General features: G+C 39.6%; 1 protein-coding gene across 6 annotated transcripts in view; it reads left to right on the forward strand.

Moving 5' to 3' along the window:
• The window catches only part of LOC149321341 (contactin-4-like), a 700,468-nt gene that overhangs the window by 595,192 nt on the left and 81,010 nt on the right, over positions 1-24,266 (forward strand). For all 6 annotated transcript variants that reach the window (XM_089519801.1, XM_089519827.1, XM_089519837.1 and 3 more), the window contains one exon: positions 17,766-17,893. In XM_089519801.1, coding sequence (XP_089375927.1) covers positions 17,766-17,893 — 128 coding nt within the window. The remainder of the gene's footprint in view (positions 1-17,765; positions 17,894-24,266) is intronic.

Below are 24,266 nucleotides of genomic sequence, written 5' to 3' on the forward strand. Positions count from 1 at the left end.
AACCGCCCTCTCGATCACCTTCCCCAAAAATGGCAGCAGTGAAACTGGCCGATAATTATTATATTCCAGGGGGTCGAGGGAGGGCTTTTTTAATAAAGGTTTTACAATGGCCAATTTTAGCTCAGATGGAAATTGCCCTTCCCTCAGAGATGTATTAATAATCCGTCGCAGCAACAAAGTTACTGCCGGTCCCCCCTGGGCCGCTAGCCACAAGGGACAGGGATCGAGAGAGCAGGTTGTCTTCCGAACACTTCTGAGGATCTTGTCCACATCATCGGTACTTACCAACTCAAACCGATGCAGTTTAACAAAGTCCACGGAGGCTCTGGATGCCTCTATCCTAGGTGCTGCCTGAATGTCAGCGTTAAGACCTTCGCTTATCCGAGAAGTTTTATCCGCAAAGAAGTTGTTAAATTGGTCACAGCAGGCCTTAGAAGGTTCAAGGATCTGGTTCAGGGCAGGAGGGAGCTGAGTTAGCTCCCTGACTACCCTGAACAACTCTGCTGGCCGCGACTCCGCGGACGCGATACGAGCACCATAGAACGAGTTCTTTGCTGCTCGTATCACCTCTTCGTAGTCCTCTAACCGTTGGGCTAGGAGAGTCTTGTCATCTAAGCGAAGGTGTTTTCGCCAACGGTACTCTAGCCGTCGCAGCTCCCGCTTCCTTGCCCGGAGATCTTCCGTATACCAGGGCTTACGTTTGGAAGCGGGTCTGAGAGGGCGCTTGGGAGCGATACTGTGTATAGCCCTCGAGAGACCGGTATTCCAGATACCAGTCAGGGCATCAACAGAATCGCCATCACTTCCAACCATGTGTCCCTCTAGGGCTTCCTGGAACCTTTTGGGTTCCATTAGCCTTCGAGGGTGGACCATCCTAATAGGTCCGCCACCCCCGGGAGGGATCTGGGTAGAGACCTTGATGTTCACCTCAACCAGGAAATGATCCGTCCATGGCAGGGGGGAAATATTAGTTATTTCCGCCCACGGATTTTCCACATCAGAACAAAAGACCAAATCGAGAGTATTACCCGCACAATGCGTAGGACCCAAAATCAGCTGGGACAGGCCCATGGCCGCCATGGTATCCATGAATTCGCGAACCGCACCGGGTGGAACATAGCTGGCCATGAGGGAGATGTTGAAGTCGCCCAGGACAAGTAGCCTGGGCGTCTCCAGCATCAGTTCAGCGACCAGCTGTGTCAGCTCGTTAAGGGAGTCCGTTAGCGCACGGGGTGGCCGATACACCAACAGAATCCCTAGACTGTCCCTCGCCTTTAGGGTCAGGTAAATACACTCGATATAGGACGTCTGTCGGATGTGGTTCCTAGTGAGGGACACGGTGTTCCTATGTATCAAGGCCACACACACCCCGCCCACCTAACCTGGGCTGGTCCTTTACCGAGAACCCGGCAGGCAGGGCCTGAGCCCACACAGCATCCCCTTCAGGCCCCAGCCAGGTCTCGGTAATGCAAGCCAGATCGCAACTACGGTCCTCCAACAGGTCGTGGAGGATGTGGGTCTTGTTGTTAATCGATCTGGCGTTGCACAGGAGCAGCGACAGGGTTTGTGGCACGGTTGGAGTGACCCTCAGGTCCCGTGGGTTGAGAGGGGGACCGGAAGGGGAGATAGATATGAAGCATCGATCTCGCCTTCCCCTGGAACGCAAGTCCCTCCTCCCACCGCCATATCTCCCCGTGGATAAGCCCACCGGAAGAGATATGTCTTAAGTGCCTTCTTAACGGCTTCTAAGGTGGTGATGAGATGGATCTCTTCCGGTAAGTTGTTCCAGAGTGTGGGGGCCGCAGCTGTGAATGCTTTACGGGAAGTTGTAATTAGTCTGGTCTTTGTATATCCCAATAAATTCTTTCCGGATGTTCTGAGAGTGGGGGGCGGATTGCGTAGGGAGAGGCATTCCCTCAAATAACTCGGGCCCAAGCCATGTAGGGTTTTAAAGGTAATAACCAACACTTTGTATTGGGCCCGGAAGCTGATCGGCAGCCAGTGTAATGATTTTAATATTGGAGTAATATGCTCAGATCTAGATGTACCTGTGACCAATCTGGCTGCAGCATTTAGGATCAAAAGAAAGAGCTTATGATTGTATCTTGGTAGCTGGTTCTTAAAGCTTATGGTTACAAAGTGTATATTACTTCACTGGTTACAAACTGACTTTTTTTCATTTCACTCAAGGACTTCAGTTACTCTTCAACTGTGTTTTAGTTCTTTCCACGCGCCTTCCATTAAAGATTATTTAAAAATGTAAAAACACTTAATAATTAAGGGGCTGTACATATGGGCAGCGGGACACTGCCCCTTTTGCCCCAGATGGAGGCTGCGGCAACCACACGCAGCTGGAGGGAGCAAAAAGAAGCCGTGAAAAGTGGATTCTTCTTGCTCCCTGGAAGGGGCTTCATAGGCACGCTGGTGTGCCATGATGACGTCCCTTCTCTACTGCACTTTTTGGAGGTACATCATCATGGTGCGCGCTGTGTAGAATGTAAGTCAGCAGGAGAACCAAGTGTTAGAGAGATAGGTCTGAGGTGAAGGAAGCCTCAAACTATTTGTCATAAGACAGAAGAAGAATCTTGTGTAACCTAGTGGTTGTCACATAATTTAGTGTCAATTGGCAGGATCCAAGAGACCCAGTGTGAGGTGATCTTAAAGATCTGGTGTGAGAGATCTAAGGGATCCAGTCATCACATAGCAATTCTGAACCTTTGGTCTGCCAGGTGTTTTTGGACTTCAGCTTCCAAAAGCCCCAGCCATCTTGGCCAACAGTCATGAATTCCGGAAGCTGAAGTCTAAAACAGGTGAAGAAGCAAAGTTTGGGGACCACTGCTCTAAAATTATGTTGTTTGTTTATTTATTTCAAGGATTCTTATCCCACCTTTCTCCCACAATGGGGTTAAAGGCTTTGGAAACTTCAGCTTCTCTTTCAGAGAGTGTGTGAGAGGGACAGAAAGAGAAAGCAAATGCTTAGTTTTGCCCTTGTTCTGCCCATCAGTGTTTCCTCAGCCCACCATTAACTGCCATGTCATCTGCCCCGCCAGCTTTAAAGAGTACCATCCACCACTGCCTTGAATAGTGGATTATCATTTCTTTATTTTTTGCATTTCATTTTTAGATTTAAAAGTTTCTTTCTTCCGCCAAAGATGTGTTTATCACCTCAGCTGCACTACAGAAATAATGCACTTTTACTGTTTGACACTGTTTTAGCTGCTATGCTATGCATTCCTGAGATTTTTAGTTTGTTGTGGCACCAGAGCTCTCTGACAAAGCTAAATATATCATGAAACTACAAATCCCAGAATTCCATAGCACTGAGCCATAGCATTTAAAGTAGTGTCAAACTGCATTCTTTCTGAGTTCAAATGAGGCCAAAGTCACTATTATATGTATTATATTGCTTTCTAAAAGTCAGTTTTTGTGACACAGATCTCTAAAACTAAGAAGCCCATCAGTTTTTGAAGGTCAGAATTTTAAAAAGGATTGCTTTTAATAAAAAAAAAGAGTTTATCTCTGAAGCCCAGAGGTATTCTAAGTTTTTGTACGTCCAAAATCTCCAGTTCACTGCACAGATCAACAGCTGTATTTTATAGATAATGTAATACATGGTAGATAAGATGACCTATCTCTGTAAAGGCTGCAAAAACAACTTGTATCACCCTTATCCCTCCACTCCCCCGTAAAATTATATTTTATTGCTAGTAAAAAAAATTCTTGACTAAAGTAGCCTAGATATAGCTCATTTGTGCTAGTGTGCTGCTAGATTCAACAGATGGAAATCTTGAGTTTTTAATCAAAGTTAATGGATATTAGCAGACAATCCATTGCTCAATAATAGATGACTGATTGACAGAAGTAAACTATGAAGCATTTTGAGCTTAGAAAAGCCAGATTATGAAATTTACTTCAGAAGTGAAAATGCTTACTAAAGGCTGTTTTGGATATTAATATAGTTACAAGCAGCAAAAGCTTGAATACACTTAGAACCTTATCACACACACTTTTGCCCCCAATCTGGGCACAGGCAGGGGGTGTGCATGGCTGAGTGAAAACACATTTTATCACATGACAGACTGTCCTCAAGATGATCCCATGCTATCACCTTGAATTTTGAAAGATGGAAGCTTTCTGGCAGAGCAAAAACACATGTCTGAGCCTGATTGGGGATGGCTTACCACCAGGCAATGGCATCATATGACATGCGATAAAATACGTTTTCACTCGGCCACGTGTGTCCCATGGCCATACCCAGATTGGGGCAAAAGTGTGTGCGATAAGGCCCTTAGACTCTTCTCCCACATTTGATAATATGCAGTGGGCCCTTGGTATCTGGTAGGGTTTGGTTCCAGGACCCCCCGTGGATACCAAAATCCGTGGATGCTCAAATCCCATTAAATGCAATGGCATAGTAAAATGGTGTTCCTTATATAACATGGCAAAATCAAGGTTTGCTTATTGGAATTTGCATATTTTAAAAATATTTTCAAACCGTGGATAAAAAATCCATGGATATTGAGAGCTCATGTACTAAGGAGACATCTACAATGTAGAAGTAATGCAGTTTGATACCATTTTACTGCAGCTCCATTCTATGAAATCCTGGGGTTAGTGTTTTACAAAGTCTTTAGTCTTCTCTGCCAAAGAGTGCTGTGGCCTCACAACACTAAATATCACAGGATTCTGTAAGAGAGATCCATGGCAGTTAAATGGGTATCAGATTGCATTATTTCTACAGTGTAGATATACCCTAAGGCCACATCCACATTGCAGAAATATGGGATTGATCTCTCCTACAGAATCCTGTGATTTTTAGTTTTGTAAGGCCACAGCACTCTTTGGCAGAGAAGACTAAGGACCTTGTAAAACACCAAACCCCAAGATACCATAGGAAGGAGGTCCAGTAAAATGGTAACAAACTGCATTATTTCTACACACCACTTTAACTGTCAGGGTTTAATGCAATGGTTTGTAGTTTGCTGTAGCACCAGAGCTCTCTGGCAGAGAATGCTAACTATCTCACTAAACAACATATCCCAGAATTTCATAGCACTGAGCCATGATAGTTAAAGCAGTATCAAACTGCATTATTTCTGCAGTGGAGATGCAGTCTAATTCACTCTACATATACATGCTCAGCTGGCTTTGGTGCAATTCACAAAGGCCATGTTGGAATGTTTGGGGGAGGGGATAGTGGAATCATATTTCATCTTAGTCAGGATGAAGAGGGTCTTCATCCTGAGGGTATATGTTGGTCTTCATCCTGAAACAGTTAACAGGTATACTCAGCCTAATATCTGAAAAAAAAATTGGATGACTGAAAGAAAAACTGCCAAATATCCTCATGCAAATTGGCCTGAAACCCTACTTAGAAGATATTTACAATTTTTTATACCAGTTCTTTGATAAGTTTGTTCCAGCAACCATCATGTTCTGAAACAGGGGCAGAAAGGTGTAGAAATTTCTTTTTTAATTGCAAGTATATAGATTTATGGGTTGTTGTTTTTAAAAAAACAAACTGCTGATGCTACTTCTCAGCTGCTAGATGTTATAACGGCATACCCACCTACATTTCACAGAGGAAAACTGGGACACATGTGGCCAAGCAACATTAGAATATAGACAAGCTGTTGAAAGTTCTTAATGGGGAAGAGCACACAACCTAGGAGAGCCTGCAGCAGTTTGCTTCTGCCTGAGTGTACAGGGAAGGGCAAGATTCTATTCCTTCCTCTCTTCTCCACCCTGCTGAGTTAACTGAACGCGAACTACCTTTGCATGTTGAACTTGATTTGCAGCAATGGAATTAAGTTGAGGATAAAGGAGGCAAGTGTGAGGAGGAAAGAGAAATGAGGACATTTTTAAAACTTCTGAGAAAGTGGGAGTACAGAGGATTAATTGGGGCTGTCAAATCGGGACACTTGAAAGGCAGTTAACAAGGTTGGGCTACAAGGAGGCCTCCCACTTTTTCTAGCTTTGCTGCCATGTTTGCCGCCAGCCCAATGCAATGGCAGTGACAATGCCTTCTGTTTTAAAACAAGCATGCAGGGAGTATATACCTGATTTTGAAATTGTAATCCTGGAAACCTGCTGGCTGATTGGTTTGGCCTCAAAACAAGGCACAACTCTTCATGTACCTTGTTGTAAAAGAAAAATGTTAAACTGGCTTGTCTTTGTTGCTACCACAGCACGGAAACTAGGACCCGAGATGACAGCCCCCAGGAGGCTAACATGCCATTGCAGGCACCAGACTTCCAGATGTTGCCCACTCCTGTTTACTCAGGGTTCTTAACAAAATAACACAGAGATAGACTTCAATGCAGACTTGCATGTTTTTGCTGAATGAATGGCTTCCTTTTTATTTTATTTTTTTGTTAGCAGAGATGCATTTTTAGTTTACTGTGAAGAAATGATTTTGTAAAAGATGTATAGTTTCAATGTTTATCACTCAATCACTTACTGTAAAAGCATGTTGTTTATAAAGCCTTAGTTCCCAAAGTAGCAAAGCTATTCACTTTTCATGAAATCAAAACAGACAATATTTAATATGCTTTGTTTTGGTTCTAACTACCTCTGTATCCTGTTCGGCATAAAATGTTCTTACGGGACTCCTTATGGATTCAAAGTATCATTTCTTGTGTGAGATAGTTTCATGCTTTCATATTTTAAAAACACTTATTTTCTGAGCCATTTATTGATTATATTTGGCAATAGATCTGAATTGTGCTAACCAATTTTTTTTTTCCCTGAAGAGAGTCTATTCCAGTTGGGTAGTAAGATATGAGAGCAGCAAACAAAATATATTTTTCATTCAAATTGTTGTTATTATGGGAAGAATGTATAAGCAATCATGCAAGTAAATGTGTATTTTTCACTTTCCTCAATTCGTCCAAAAGCCATCCTGTTTGAAAGAGGTGGGGTTTTATCGTTTTAGTAAAGATTTGTTGTCTTTTTGTAAGTTAATTTGTGTCTAGCTAGAATTCTTTCTTGTTTACCATTTTGGCTACCTGAACTTCCCAAGAAAAACTTTCCTGGTGGCTCCTCCCAGGTTGAGGGACACCTCCTTATGGGAGATTTGCTTGTTCTTTTTCTTCCAACAGACATAGGGGCAAATCAGACAGGCAGGAAAAAGTGGCTTGAAGCTGCCTTTTCAAAAAGGATCTGAGTCCCCACCAAACACAACACCCACTCTCAAGGTAGCTGTAGTGCGCATGTCCTGACCACACGGTGGTTTTAAGCTGTGACTCTGGGTATTTTTTTATTGCCCCCCCCCCCCACCATCCCTGTACACAGTAACAGAAGCAAACTGCTGTTGACTGCCATCCCATTGCATGGCCATCCCTGTGAACCTGCACACATTTGCATGTGCAGCACATCACTGGGACAGGGCATCGTAGCAGAGGTATGCCCATGCAGATACAATCATGCCCTCCTTAAACTTCTCCTTCACACCATGCCCCCTTTTTGACTGTCTGTTTTGTGTATGTTGTACTCATCTCCATAAGAGGTGTTACACTTTCTCTTTTGGGCATTGCCATCCCCACCACTTGGTTACGTCAACTCCATCCCTTTTAAATGCACTCCTGCAACGGACGTTTATATGCACAATTAGGGTTAGGGTTAAGACAGAATGCCCATTTGGAGCCGCTTGGCAGCACTGCATTTAGACGTATGAGCGAAGGTGCGCATTTTGCAGGAAAAAGCAGAAAAAGCCAGCTCCTTTTTAGTCCTTGTATTCTTCCTGTAGTGTGGCTTGTGAGTGATTTCCGACCGACTGAGGCTTGTGTCACCTAAACACCCCAGAAACTTATTTTGACCATCTGTTTTGCCCCAAAGACTATTGAGAATGCATCTGCACTGCAGGAGTAATCCAGGTTGACACCACTTTAACTGCCATGGCTCAATATTATAGAATTCTGGGAAATGTAGTTTGTTGTGGCACCAGAGCTCTCTGACCAAGAAGGCTAAATGTCTCATTGAATGACAGTTCCCATAATTCCACAGCATTAAGCAATAGCAGTTAAAGTGATGTCAACCTGGACTATTTCTGCAGTGCAGCAGTTTATCACACTAGCGAGATTCTGTGAGAAAACAGTAGTTAAGATTTAAAGCAAAGAAAACCTGGAAAGGCCCAAAGTTTATCACACGACTTTGCGGTTAATGTGAAAAAACATGAAGTTAATCTGAATGCAAAGCAGAGAAAACTGGCACCTTTTTACTTTCAGAACAATCCGAAAGTAAAAAACCTGCCGTTTTTCTCTGCTTTGCATTCAGATTAACTTTGTGTTATTTCACATTAACCACAAAGTCGTATGATAAACTCCCCAAATTTGCGAGTTTTGCTTACATTCAAATGTACTTTTAAATTCGAATCATTTCCTGTATTGCTATGTATTTTATATGTATTATCCTACTAGAGAGGCCCCTTCCCCACCACCACTCCCTTTGTGTCGTGTCTTTTTAGATTGTAAGCCTGAGGGCAGGGAACCGTCCAATTAAAAAGATTGTATGTACAGCGCTGTGTAAATTTACAGCGCTTTATAAATAAAGGTTAATAATAATAATAATAATAATAATAATAATACTTTAAATTGTGTTTAACTCCTGTTTTCCCATGGGATCTTGAGAGTGTGATAAAGCTTTTAGACAGGTCTCTGGTTCTTAACCTGTTCTGAAAGAAGGAGCTTTTGATGGGGTATGTTATGTTTTTATACATTTAAACTATGGTCCAAAACACTGCAGAAATAATCCAGTTTGAGACTGCTTTAACTGCCCTGTCTCAATGCTAGAGAATTCTGGAAACTGTAGTTTTGTGAGACATTTAGCATTCTCTGTCAGTGAGCCCAGGTGCCACAATAAACTCCAATTCCCAGGATTCCCTAGCACTGAGCCAGCACAGTTAAAGTGGTCTCAAATTGGATCATTTCTAGAATATGTTTTGGATCCTAGTTTTAAATTTTTCCTAAACTGTTTTAACTGTGTATTTTTAATGTAATTGTTCTTAATTTGTTTTTAAACTTTTGTTTGAAGAGTCTTTGTAGCTCTTTTAATTTGATTCCTGTATTGGGAGAAAGGCAAGATATAAAGTTTGTTATCAGCTATATTTTCCAGGAGACAGGTTCATATCAACACAACTTAAGATTCTCATAATGTTTTGACTTTAAGGATAATTTATAGTGGGAGAACAAGCAGGCTGCTTTGTAATCTTTCCTGACATTTATTAAATCATACAGATAAGCTATACATGTATGTACTCCCCTTAGGGAGGATCATTACATAGACATCCCAGTTTAGTCACATTTGCATAGAAACTTCACAGTGTCCAAACATATTCTCTTACCTATTTTATTTTCATTTCACATCATCATAGACATTTTATACTTATGTTCTCTGTTGTCTCATTAAGCTATTTATATTCTCGACACTGTCTCTTATCATATACCTTATAATATTGGGAACACAACCTATATTAACATAGAATAACTATAACCATTTTATGGGGAGGAATAATGTTCGCTAAAGTGTGATGCACACCTTAGAAACAGCATCAGCAGCAGCTGCATAAGACCATTGGAAACAGCCAGGAGACTGCTTTGTTTTATCTTCTTGACATGGCTTTTATATGTTGACTGTGCCCCCCCCCCCCCATCTGATACTTAACCCAACAGTTTACTAAACTTTTATTATTTATCTTAAACCAGTCAGATCACTGGAATTAAAGAGTCTCCAGACTCTTAACTGTGTGTGCAAGGGGCCAAGAATTAGTGACCACTAACTTTCCATCTGGCTTTCTGCCTGGGTTTCCTCATTTGTCTGTATTTGTTTTTATTCTGCACCTGCTCATGTTATCTTTTACCAATCAAAGAGAGTTTCACTGGGCTTTTGAAAAGGGCCACTACTGAGCTGTTGATTTGGCTATTTGCCATAAGGCAGGCTTCCTGTTGAACATAAAGAAAACAAAAATAATTACCTTGGAGAATCTACACAAATTCAGCATAGACCATGAAGAAATAGAAATAGTAAAAGATTCTCATACCTTGAATCAAACACTGATAGGAATGGGGATTACAGCCGGGAAATCAGAAAAAGATTAAGAACGGAGAGGGTGGCTATGCAAGAACTAGGGAAAAATCCTAAAATGCAAAGATATACAACTCAGCACAAAAGTTAGAATCATACCAGCCATTGCGTTTCCTATTAGCATGTACGGATGTAAGAGCTGGACAGTTAAAAAAGAAGGTAGAAAGAAAATTAATTCATTTGAGATGTGGTGCTGGAGAAGAGTGTTGAAGATTCCATGGACAGCCAGAAAAGACAAACAAATGGGTCCTAGAGCAGATCAAGCCAGAAATCTCCCTGGATGCCAAGATGACAAAACTGAGGCTGTCGTACTTCAGACACATCATGAGAAGGGAGGACTCATTGGGGGAAAAAACTATAATGCTAATAAACGTGGAGGGAAGCAGAAAGCTAGATGTATGGACTCTATTAGGGAGGTCACAGGTATGAGTTTACAGGAACTAAGGAGAGCAGTGGAGGACAGGGAGACTAAGATCGACTCAAGGGCCGTTAACAACAATCGATCTCAACCCATGACAACTCTGTGGATGAGACATCTCTTAAATGCCTAAGGTAATGATGTTGCTGGATTGCTTCCCCTTAGCTTCTCACTTTTTTCACTTTAGAACAGTGCCCTTATTTTGCTTATTTTATGTTTATTTTGTTTACATTTAGATAGGAACCATAACCGAATAGCAGTAGAACACAATTGTTCAGTTATAACTGACTATTTTAATCCCATGGAGTCCATTAGTCAGTGTTCATTTGTTTCTAATTTTAACACTTTGTACTAACAACACAGGTTTCAGGTCATGAAACCTCAATTTTTGCCAGTTTGAGGTATTCAATCACCATTTATATAAAAAAATATTCTATATGGTATCAGAACTTTTTAAAGACCACAATTTTTAAAATTTCTCTTCTTGAAGCACCCTTCAGTAGATGCAGTCACAGTTGCACTCTGGACGTCTTTTGTCGCTCTGGCAGTTCACCCTCAACTCTGAATTTAAAATGGGTTGCTTCTATCAATGCCTGGCCTGACAAGGATTTGTTTTCTCCTTTTGATCCAAGGCATTGTCTCCTCAAACATAAGGTGGAGATTCTGATTTCTTTTCGTCTACTGGCAAAATATACCGGCCAGCCTACATCATGCTGAATAATAGTTTAAGATACTAAAATCATTCAGATAAATATCATTATCAATCTAAACTTCAGAAATTATATCTAAAAGCTTCCATTCTCAACACATATACTTGGAAAGAAAGGTCATAAATTAATGTATCAAATTTCATTTACAAATTGTTCCTGATGACTATCTACACATGTCCCAGTTTTGGTTTAGTTTGGTACGGTTAATGTTTTGACTCTTACCCAGACATATAGACTCATAGAATCTGTATAGAATCATAGAGTTGGAACAAGCCACAAGGGCCATATTGAAATATTCACAAGAGAGGTGTGTGTGCATTTGCTTCAAGTAGAGATGTCTGTAAGATTGGTATCTATAAAATGTTCCAATATTATATAGATGTTGTTTTATTGTGCCTTCAAGTCATTTCCGACTTATAGTCAGAAGGGTTTTTCTGGGGCTGAGAGCATGTGAATCGTCCAAAATCACCCAGTGTTTTTCCAAAGCTCATATCTCTATACCACACGAGGTCTCCATTGTATAGAAACACACCGAGACACATATACTCAAGAGACAGTGTAGTATACTGGTTTGAGTGTTGGACTATGACTCTGGAGACCAGCATTCGATTTCCTGCTCAGCCATGGCAACCAACTGGGTGACCTTGAGCAAGTCACACTCTCAGTCCCAGAAAACCCATGATAGGTTCATCTTAGGGGCACCATAATTTGGAAATGACTTGAAGGCACACAGACACACATATATATGAGAGGGAAAGGGAAATACGATAGGTTATAGTGGGTAAATGCTGGAAACTACACTTTATATCCAGCCTTAGTTCCAGGGAAATGACTGGGATGAAAAACTGTTCTAGAAATTGAATCTTAATTTTATCAAGCATCAATGTATGCCTTGTAAATGAGTAAGAAGTAGAGGATGAATGATAACAAAACAAATGTATTTTAGTTAAGATTAGGTTTTTTTTCTTTTTTGAATTAAAATTTATTAATAAATTCTAAAACAAAACATGACAACAAACAGTACACCAAAACAACAATAAATAAAGACAATAACCCAGTTAAGGCCCTGAAAATTATAGATAAAAGGTGTGTTCAGGGATCCTGAAAGACATCTTTCCATAAAAATTTAGCTAAAATTGGGGGATGTCTAGAGACTAAATCTTGCCTGATGTATTCAATAAATGGGTGCCAAATCTTATGAAAGGTCAATCCAGAGTGTAAGCCTCTTGCTCTGTTGTTATTATCTGCCATTTTCTCCATTAACCATTAAGTTCTAATCTTCATACATTCATTTTATGCAAAATATAGATGAGTATGAAGAATTGTATATTTTTTTTTCTGTATAACACTAAGTGTTTGTATCACTTCAGAAATGATAATTGGTGACAATAAGAAAAACTCACAACACTGATTTGTGAAAAATAAGAAGTCATTTTCTAATGCTTTTGCTATCCATTTGGCATAATCATTAAATCTAGATCCTTCAAAGGAAAAATGCATGAAAGAATATAAGGTCCACTAAATTCCTCGCTGGCCTTGCTGACAATTTCAACTTCGAAAACAGTGATAAGGAGACTGACTATCTTTGACCAACAGGAAAGAACTGATAAGTGATGGTGAAGTGAGAACCTTGGGTAAAAGCATGTTTCATTCTACTTAATTGGAACTTAAGGTGCCACAGGTCCAAAACACACTGCTGAGATGATCCAGTTTGAGACCGCTTTAACTGCCTGGCTCAGTGCTAGGGAATCCTGGAAACTGTTGTTTATTGTGGCATCAGACCTCTCTGACAGAGAAGGCTAAATGGCTCACAAAGCTACAGTTCCCAGAATTCCATAACACTAAGCCAAGAAATTTAAAACTGTCTCAAACTGGATTATTGCAAACCTCCACGCAGACATGAGTGACTACTGGGTGACCTTGGGCAAGTCACGCTCTCTCAGCCTTAGAGGAAAGCAGGCTTTCTGAACAAATGTTGCCTAGAAAACTCTGTGATAGGTTCACCTTCAGGCTTCCATAACTCAAAAACAGCTTGAAGGTAGACAGCAACAATAGGAACAACAAACAACCTAATATTCCTTAATAAATTGGCAAGCTTGATTTTAAAAAATAAAACTCAATAAAACTCTGCAAGCCCCTTTGCCAGTAGATTCTGTTTATTCAGTTTGGAGATTTCATACAAACTCCTACAGAATGACTGCTGCTCAGATTGCTTCTTGGACTGAAACTGTTTCCAAGATCTGTCAGATGAAGCTGAACAATGCACGGTTTGATTTGAACTTCACATTATTCATAAAGCCACTTGATGTGATTTTCTTCAGGCCACTTAGCAGTTTGAGAGCCTTGAATAGCCTTCCCCCCAGGTTTACAAACAAATCTTCTGAGGTTACCAAAACTGAGTTCAAGTTGTTTCTATTTCCTGACCCCCCCCCCCTTAACATTTTAAAAAATATATTTAAATTAATATCTGCTCCATCAGTTTTTAAAAGTATATGTAGCTGAGAAAAGCACCTATCACAAATGTAATACCTTTGACCATGAAGCCCTTTCATCTGTGAATCACAGTTCAAAGAGAAGTACTAAGCCTCTGAAATAAATATATAACTATATATAGATATTCATTCTCTGTCTTTGTCTTAAATCGTTATTTCTTGGTTTTATTGCAAACCATTTGGATCACATGAATGGGATTATGCTTTCCAAGTGTGATGGAACAAAGTGTGAACCTAGTTGCATAGATTCATGATCTGGTTTCATGTAATACAGTTTTAACATCTGCCACAAATGATACATCCTGTCATCCCCTTGATATTGAGAATATGTCTCGAACATTAATTTTACAGAGACATGCAGCACAGATTTGATTCAAAAAGTAATATGAAACCCTTAAGGCAAAAAAAGTTCAAGTAAGAATTATCAGCATAACCACCTTGGAATTGGAAATCCTGAAATCATTTTGACTAATCAGTAGCTTAATGTTACCTTACAAAGTGATTTTTTAAAAGCGGGGGGCAGTGGTATTTGAATGCTGGAGAAAGACATGTCAGGAAATGTTTCAGATCAAACCTGTGTAAAATAAAATTTAATTTTTCTACAAGTGCTATCAGCATTTTGAAACAAGGATTGTCAGCCTTGTCTGATTCCTTTGCCAATTAAGAACCATTCTGTTTCTCCATGTCCTGTTCTGACAGTAGCCTATTGCCTTGAGTACAGATTCCGTCATCATGTTACATATCATTTTCCAATATTTTTCTGATTATTGACATTTCCACCAGATATGGAAAAATGTGTTGGCACTCCCATGTCTTTAAGGGCGTTCCATAGCCTTTCGTGATCTATGCAGTCAAAGGCTTTGCTGTAGTCTATAAAGCACATGCTGATTTTCTTTTGGAACTCCCTGCTATGCTCCATTAGCCATCATATATTTACAGTGTGATCCCTGGTGCCTCTTCCTTTCCTGAACCCTGCTTGGACCGTGGGATTTCTCTCTCCATGTATGGTTGGAGCCTATTTTGCATAATCTTGAGCATGATTTTGCTTGCATTGGAGAGTTAGTGCTATAGTTCTTTAAATGTTGCAGTCTCTTGTGTCTCTTTTTTTGTGGATGGGGATGTACATTGATTGCTTTATATACATAATCCTGATTCTAATCTAATATCTTTTCCCATCCCTTCTATTCACATATTTCAGTATGTTGTAACCAAGCCTTTCTATATAACCTCTATTAACAAACTCAGGTTCACGGTTTTTTTTCATTGTCCATTTATTCCAGATTTAACCCTTTCCCCCCAATAATTAACACAGTTCCATTCTTCTTCCGTCTCTTTTCTTGTTTTTTCCCACATAAGAGCTGTCAAAATATCAACAACTGTCACTTAATTTGAACATCCATTCGTCATCCATTGGAATTTGGCTTTCCCCCCAATATTTAGCATATAGCAATCTCGTAATTGACATCATATAAAGTGTGATGCGTTTATATTTATTTTTTCCCTGATATCAACTACCTAGGTCATATTCAACAAAAAGAGCTGTGGAATAAATGATATTCTTATCTAATATCTCCGTCATCATGTTACACATAATTTTCCAATATTTTTCTGATCATTGACATTTCCACCAGATATGGAAAAATGTTCCTTTAGGTTCTTGACATTCCCAACAATTTATATTTCTGGTTTCTTAGCCCAGTCCATGCCTGATCATCTTCCCCACATATTGCACAACCACAATTTACCATAGGTCCATCCTCATCCTGCCAGCCAGTTATGCCTGCTGGAATTTTGTAAGTTCTTTAGCATTGTTTTCCTTTCTTTTTCCTTTACATCCTTTATTACATTCCCCTACGTTTTACCCTTGACATATCCATTGGGTCATATCAAAATGCATAATTTTGGCCCTCAAATTATACATGAGGCTGACTTATAGTTGAGTATATATGGTACTTTCTTCAGTATATATGTTTCTTCTTCAGACAAGTGAACAATCTGAAGAATTATAGTAATAAAAATAACCAAAGTTTCAGCATCCAGTGTGTTTGGGGGAGGGTAGATATTCCTATGCATGTAGAGCCATGACAGCACTAACAAAAGCTATATTTTTTCATATCTATATATGGATCTATTTTTAAACATTTGAAGTGCCTAAGGTTGAAGTTCTATACACACTTCCCTGGGAAAAAGCCTCACTGAACAGAGTGAGAGTTAGAACCAATAGACATAGTATTGTACTATCAGTTATGTCCTCTTCATGTATTCTGAATGTTTTCCCGCCAGTGATACATGAAGAGTGAGGAAAAGAAGCTTTTATCTGTTTGTGAACGCTTTTGGTACAAGAGATATCATACTTTAAGGTATTTTAGAAGAGATTATATATACAGGAATATGAAATGAATGGCTTTAGCATGGTAGAGATGGGCTCAAGATGGGTGCTGCTATCTTTTGAGCTTTCATTTTTAGGATAATAAAATCACATAATCTCTACAATATCTTATAAGACTTGGTTATGTTACAACTCTGTAAATCAACGAATCAAATGTAGCTGGCCCTCTCACCATAAGCATGTATCACCCAGTACTGTTGAACAATAGTCCTTCATCTTCAGATGATAATAAAAGAAAAGCATGGCAATCGATTTGAATGAAATTACTCTAAATAAATTATACAGTTTTTGGCCAATATAATGCAAAGGCTAAAAAAATTAAAATAGGTCAGCAGGTCACTCATAACTGTGCCGTGGGGCACCATCAAAGTCCATTTGTGTTGAGTTCCAGTGTTAAACACCTTCTTCCTTGCAGAAGTTATAGCATACTGTCTTGATGAAGATCTAGAAGTGTACCAAAATATTTCTACTGCCATCTTCTGTATTAGTGAAACTTTATATCATTGTAGAATCTGTAGAGAAATTACTCAGAGATAGCATAATTTTGCTCCCCACAGAAAACAACAAGAACAGCAAGTGACAGCCTCCATTCTGTTTGTGCCTTTTCTGTGATGCATCTGGTTAGCCATTCTTGGAGACAGTATGCTTAATGAGATCAAATTTTGGCCCATCATGATTACTGTGTCATTAAATGTGTTATCCATGGTCACCTACCATGTCTACCCTAAGGCAGAATTCAAACATGATTAGCTTAGCTCCAGTACCTCAATCCACTAAAATAAAAATTAAACAAAACTGTTGAATTGCTTAGTCATTTGCAAGGATCCCCCCCCCCCCAGGAATATGTGCAGAACATCTTGAAGGGATAAGCACTGTGCGTGAAAGAAGCATTCCTAGTTGGGAAACGTAGTGTTGTCTTCCAGTCCATATGTGGAGAAATCATGGACAGGTTGAGTCTTCCTTCTCTGAAATTCAAAAATCCAAAATATTCCACATGAAATTATCATCCCCATGTGTGTGTGTGTGGGGGGGGGGGGGGGCTGAGATAGTTACACCTTCATTTTTTTGATGGTTCAATGTACACAAACTTTGTTTCATGCACAAAATTATTTTGAAATATTGTGTATAAAATTACTTTCAGGCTATGTGTATAAGTTGTTTACAAAACATAAATGAAATTCATGTTTAGACTTGAGTTTCATCTTCTTGATATCTCATTAAGTATATGCAAATATTCCAAAATCCAACAAACTCCCAAATCAAAACCATTTCTGATCTCAAGTATTTAGAACATGGGAGACTCAACTTGTAAATGGTGTATGTGGTATTAATACCTTTCAAATCCCTGAGCAATAGCAAGTACATTTCTATACTGCTTACCTATGTACTAAGCAGTTTTCAAAGTGTAAGCTAATTGCCCTCAACAAGCTGGGTACTCATTTTAGCAACGTACGAAAGGATGCCAGCCTGAGTCGACCTGGAGCCCCTGGCTGAAGCGAGTAGCTGTAGTACAGGCATTTAACCACTGCACCAACAGGGCTCCATAGGGTTTAAAGATCTAGTCAGCATTGGATGCAGCTGGAAATGGTTTCTCATCTGTCTAAATGATAAATAATTAATGCAGATTGTTAGTGCTAATTTTTCTTTAAACCTGTGCTTTTCTGTTGTCCTCCCAGATACACTATCTTGGAAGATGGAACGCTGAAGATTGCCAATGTCTCTAAAGCAGATGCTGGAAGTTACACATGCATAGCCACAAATCATTTTGGAGTAGCCAGCAGCTCTGGAAACCTGGTGGTAAAAGGTAACACGTTTCTTCCTGCACAATTCTAAAGTTTCAACTCCAGTTGGACAGCACTCTTATATTTTTAGAAATGTTAAAATATGATGTTGTTGATGAAGGAAATATACTGTTTAAATTGGAATAATTTATGCACTCATTGGGCAGAAAAGCCTGTAGAACTCAGCGGGACTTGCTTTTGAACATATATGTCAAATATTGTACATGAAGAGCAGAATCTTATATCTTTGTAAAGAAACTGATTGAAAACAAATACATTTGAAGCTACTGTATGCAGAACAAAGCCATTAGATACTTCGAAAAATCTAATCTCAGATTTTGTTATATGCCTCCCTATTGCAAAATCCTTGAGTTCACACTTATCATCAAGCATACTAATTCCTTCCCCTGGAAATTAGCATATCCAGGTGTGAAATTCCCTTCTGACCCCCCACATAAGAAAGTGCTGAAATGGAAAATGAACTGCTAAAATTAATCACTAAATTCAAACCTGTTTGCAAATGGCTCCGGGGCTTACAAAGTTTGGCAGCAAAGTTTTATTTGGTGATATATAATTCTCTTCCTGCAAACCATCAAATACAAAATATGCATTCTGAGGCATGAAATCTCTCATTCCAAAAACTATGCATATCAGAGATTTTGGATTGACATTACTCCTGCATGTCTTCTTTATTTATTTACTTTAGCTATTATGTTTTTAGAACATAAAACATTTATCTTTGTTTTACTTATATGTCCTAAAAGTATTATTATTATTATTATTATTATTATTATTAATTTACTGAAAGCAGCAGGAGACAGTACACAGTCCAGATGAACCGAGTCAAGAATGTTTGCTTCCATGCTTCCAGACTGAAACAGGGACTCATTTTCACTGTCTAGCTGGCAGTGTCAAGTCAGGTCACATTGGGGTCTAGGGCTTCAGGGTCCAGATACCCTTCTTCATTGCTCTCTTCTTCATCAGCATTACATGGGGCATTAGGATGGTGCTTTTCTGGAGAGACTAGCTGGATACTTTCCAAAATTTAACAAATGAAAACCAGGATATCTGTGGCCAAACAATGGCAAAGGTTAATGAGGAAAAACACACTGTCAAAAACAGGCTGCAGCAGACAGCTTTTGTCAGAGCTTTTTCATACATTTTTTTCAAACAAATAAACCTTTTTCTTTTGTCTTTTTTCACGTCCAGTTCAAGACCCTCTGAAATACATTCATAGACCTGTTAGGGTTCCTTTTGGAGTGCACCTTAAGAACCTTTGTCTTATGATAAGCAGCTTGCTAAGGTGTTGCAAACTGCACTTTGCTTTAGGAAAAAGTTTGGTCTTCATAGTGAGTGAAGATGGAAAAACTACATTCAAAAATTTTCCATGAGCCATTTTTTATTTTTATTTTTTTATTTTTCATTTTTTTGAGGAGTGAATTCACTCTAAAGAGGAATGGGGTACATTTACCCTTGGACATAGTTCAACCGTATGTAAGGTACCTCTTCCTAAGTTTCCTGAAGTTCTCCCACCCATTTGTCTAAGGTCATTGCGTTCCAACAATGGAAAGGCCTAAGTTCAATTTTGTGTGCATTGAACCATCAGAAAGCAAAGGTGTCACTATCTGAGCTACCCATGTGGACAGTTTGGGATTTTGCAATATTTTTGCTTTCAGAATTCTGGATAAGGGAAATTCCATCTATACTACATTTGGAAGTGAGTGAGGAAATACAGTAATACACAGTACCAACAAAACATGCATCATAACACCATTAAGGCTAGGGGGAGCATACGACTGTTAAGTCCATATCATTAATTATCCCAAGTGTACTGTTATCACCATAATATATGAACCATTTCTAAAGTTAACACTTTGATCTGTTTATTCAAACAGCTCTGTTGGGTTGCCTCATTTATCCATCTGCAAGACACACTTGTGTATATATGTACTTAGTGGTTGTTGAAAATACAAAGGGAATGCTTCCCATGCCAAAGAACTGTCTTGCTAACTTCCCCCAGTAATAAGCTTTAGAGCTTTTGCTTCATACTGGCACACAAAAAGATTGATGTAATAGTCTTTTTTTATTTTATTTTTATTGCACTTACCTCATAGACCAGTTTTCCTCCAAAGAGCACATAATGGCTTTGGTCTTTTATCCAGGCAGTTAGCTTCCAGAGCCAGGCCTTCAGCAAGAGAACTTCATCATGTGCCTTCAGTCTAAAGGCACATATGTGCTGATGGAGCACTTTGTGGACAAAAGGGTAACATTTCCTTGGTGAGAGTCACTAATTGAGAGCCGCATGGGGTTTAATCAATTTCACCAATTCATTGGTTTTTATGGAACATGGGGAAATGGCTGCAATTTTAAAAAATGGAGTTAATCTGGCTTGGATCTGGATTTTCTTTTTTCTATCTACCATGACATTTCCCCTTTTCTTCCACCTTCTATGCATTGCTATCTTTATGAGGCTACGGGTATTAGGATAGGACTAGTTCCACAAGTTGGAATTTTCTTATGGTGCTTTTTGGAGCAAATTGTAATAGCCAGAAGATGGAGTTTTGTGCACATTTGAACTGGTTTACAGTTATGACTTTAGGAAGTACAAGTAATTGTGATGATGGGGCTTCTCCATTATCTGAACAGTACAACTGAGGGAATAGTCTTGTTTCTAAGGGACAGTTAATAAGGTGATATTGTTAAATTACATTTATCGGGGGTCAGCATCATAAGGAGTTACTGGTCATGAGAGACAACTACCCAAGGAGATGACCAGTTTGGGAGAAACTTGCAGATGCTTCAAGGGAAGTGATATAAAAGCCTCATGAGGAAAGGGATGCTTTGGGAGCTGGGGGCTCTTTCCCATCTTGGGGTGAGAGGAGATCCAGAGTCCAAACTACCTTGATGAAGATTGAGGACTCATGATTCCAGCTATCTGTGAGTAGAATAGGAGAATGTATTAGCTAGTTGCATCTGGGACTTTTGATTATTTTACTGACTGGGCTGAAAATGATCAAGAGTCAACTAATCTGTAAATTGTAACTTTCCTAAGTGTGCCTGAAGGAAATTGGCCCTTCATTAAGAGAGATACTTTTTACTAATGGAGAGTTCTTGCTTAGAATAAACACCTTCCTTTAAATGTACCTCTTCTCTCACACATTCCTTTCACATGCTTTTGCTGAATTCAACTCTTCACTAGACTTTTGGGGATGAAAATCTTTGCAGCATCAGAACCAGAAAGTGGGAGTAGAATCTCAGCAAAGTCCCACTGTAATGCTAGCAAGGAAATTCAAATCAACGGGTGGTGGCAGGTGGATAGATAAGTGCTCTCTAGAGGTCCCATTGTGATCAGCAGGAGGAGAGGCCATTAGAATCATCACAGTAGTCTACTTTAACATTACATTAACTTTGTAAGATGAGTTTAGAGTGCCCAGGTAACAGTAAAATATATTATATATTTTATACAGAAATATTCAGAATTTCCATTATTCTGCTGAGCAATACTGATTCTCTGAGTTTTATAATACAACACTTTTGTTAGTCTCCAAGTCTTACTATGTGTTTCAGTTTTTAAGTGTTTCAGGATAATATGTCTTATTCATGGAGAATTACAAACTTACTCTTGTAGCTCTTGCAACACAAGTCTTATTTTCCTCAGTATATAATCAGTGTATATGTAATACCTTTAGCCACTATTCATTTTAGCGGTGTAACATATGCTCAGAAAGTGTGTACTACCAAATTAAACATAACAGTAAAATGTTGAGAGCCAGCATGGTGTATTGCTTTGAATGTTGGACTAGGACACTGAGAGATCAGGTTTTGGATCCCCACTTGGCTATGGAAACCTACTGGGTGACCTTGGGCAAGTCATGCTCTCTCAGCCTCCAGGGAAGATAAGGGTAAACCCCCTCTGAGCAAATTCTGCCAAGAAAATTGTAGGATAGGGTCACTTTATGAACTGAAGACACACAATAGCAATAATAACAACAATAACAAGTAAATTATTGGCAATAACATCTTGTATTGTAATTTGTTAGAATCTTCTGACACTGGAAATGTTTTATTCAATTATACATTTTTTATAGGTAGCATTGCATCTGATGAGTTCTTTCACACAACAGACATATAGATTATAACACTCACAAATGCTTTCTGTCTCCTTTTGGTAGCAAGGTGATCCTCTATTTGAAAATAGAGAAACATAGATTGATTTAGTGTTTTGCAATCAATCACAGCATTCTAATGCTGTCATTTTCATTCTGCCAAACACCAGTGTAAATGGATAGTTTTCCCGATCTGTTTCCTAGCCACTATTTATACTTCTTCAAGTGCTACATTGAATATTTTAATTACAGTTTTTAATAAACTCTGAGAGGCAAACAATGGAATTCAGATAGCTAATAAAGAAAGTAGGTTCCATACAGCATAATCCAATACAAATGCATACTAAGTTTTGTATCTATGAATCTATCTAGCTATCTGAATATGCATTTTGGGCCAGAGTTGTGGTCCTACATTTAAAACTGGCTGCTTTATCACACTAGGGGGCAAACAGGATTTAAACTAGAGTTAAACTAGAGAAAACCAGGAAATGTTGTGTGATAAACATCAGTAATTTCCTGGTTTTTATCATTTATCTCTCGGTTAAATCCTGTTTGCCCCCTAGTGTGATAAAGCAGTGTGTCAAATGGATATCATCTCATTTGATGGAATCATAGAATCATGGAGTTGGAAGAGGCCATAAGGGCCATACAGTCCTACCCTCTGCCATGCAGGAATACACAATCAAATCACTTCCAGCCTCTGTTGAAAACCTCCAAAGAAGAGGCTCCACAACACTCCAAGGGAGTGTGGTCCATTCTCAAACAGCTTTTACCATCAGCACGTTCTTCCTAATGTTTCAGTGAATTCCCTTTTCCTGTTGCTTAAATCCATTGTTCCATGTCCTAGTCTCCGAAGCAACAGAAAACAAGCTTGCTCCTTCCTCAATATGACATTCCTTCCAATATGTAAACTTAGGCGGGATCTACACTGCCAAAATGGGGTGTGGCGGCGGTGATTCTAGGGTTAGGGAGCGTGCACCATTTGCACGCTCCCTAACCCTTTGACGTGACGGACACGCCGCATACAAACAGCATGGTGCGGGCATCACATCATGGCGCCACAGTAGGGCGCTTGTGGCGCCCTTTTAGCGGCATCGAAAGAAGCTCCGTTTCGAAGCTCCTTCCGCCACACGTATCACTGGCGCGGCCTTTAAACGGCCACGCCAGCAATACAGAGAGAAAGGGGCCCTTTCTCCCTTTCCCCGCCGCTGTCGGGGTGTCCTTGGGGCATGAAGTCCCAAGGACACCCCTTTCCAGGCCGCAGGGAAGCTGCGTTTTGCCGCTTCCCCGAGGCCTGGAAAAGCGGTGGATCAGGGCCTCTGGGAATGCCGCTGTGGTCGCTGAGGCCCCGAACTGTCGGGGAAAGGGGCGGTCTGTACTCCACCATAGTATCCTATCACCTCTTAACCTTCTCTTCCCCAGGCTAAACAAACCCAGCTCCTTAAGCTATTCCTCATAGAGCATGATTTCTAAACCCTTCATCATCATATGGTTTTCTTGGCAAGATTCATTCAGAGAAGTTTGCTCTTGCCTTCCTCTGAGTCTGGGAGAGAGTGACTTCTTCCACAGGTCACCCAGAGGTTTCCATGACAGAAAAAGCTCAACCAAGGAGAAAATATTTCAGTAAGAATGGGAGGGAAATCAGGATTTGTGCTGCTAAATTTGTAGGCCCCAGAAGATTTTTGAGTAAATAAGCTTTCCTTAATTTGCAAGTTTATAAACATACCAGAGATTTATACCAGCAGGATTTTCTTATTAAAATCCTTTCAGAAATTGGGATATTTTAAAAGTTGTGCTAAATTTCTGGAAAATAAGACTCACCGTTTCATGTTAAACTGTGCATCAGCATCATATTCTTTATTTACTGGAACAAACCTGCCTTTCAAAAATATAAAAACCACCCTTTGAGATTTTTTAAAAAGTGCCCTAAAGGTCACTCTCCAGTCCAAATTAATTTTGAAAAAATGTCTGCTGCCTTCTCTTGACTCTGACAGGCTATAGTAGTTCTCAAAAGTTCCTTCCATGCAACACTCCATGCTGCAAAACTCGACAGCATTCAAACATGCCTTCTTAAAATGTCATATTTAGTTATAAATATACAAATATACTTTTCAATGTGGGTTTTCTATGGTCATACAATCTTCAAAATGTCAAGAAACTGCATCTGTAAGCAGATGGATGTTAGGCAGTATCAATAAAATATTGTGTCTTGTAATAGTGAATTACTTTGGACCATGTTAAGCAAAGAAAACCCTATGGTAGTGTCACCTTAGGGTGGCCATAAAACCCT

This window comes from Sceloporus occidentalis, unplaced genomic scaffold, assembly GCF_023333645.1.
Source record: "Sceloporus occidentalis isolate IW3139 unplaced genomic scaffold, rSceOcc1.0.p SCAF_1, whole genome shotgun sequence".
NCBI lineage: Eukaryota > Metazoa > Chordata > Lepidosauria > Squamata > Phrynosomatidae > Sceloporus > Sceloporus occidentalis.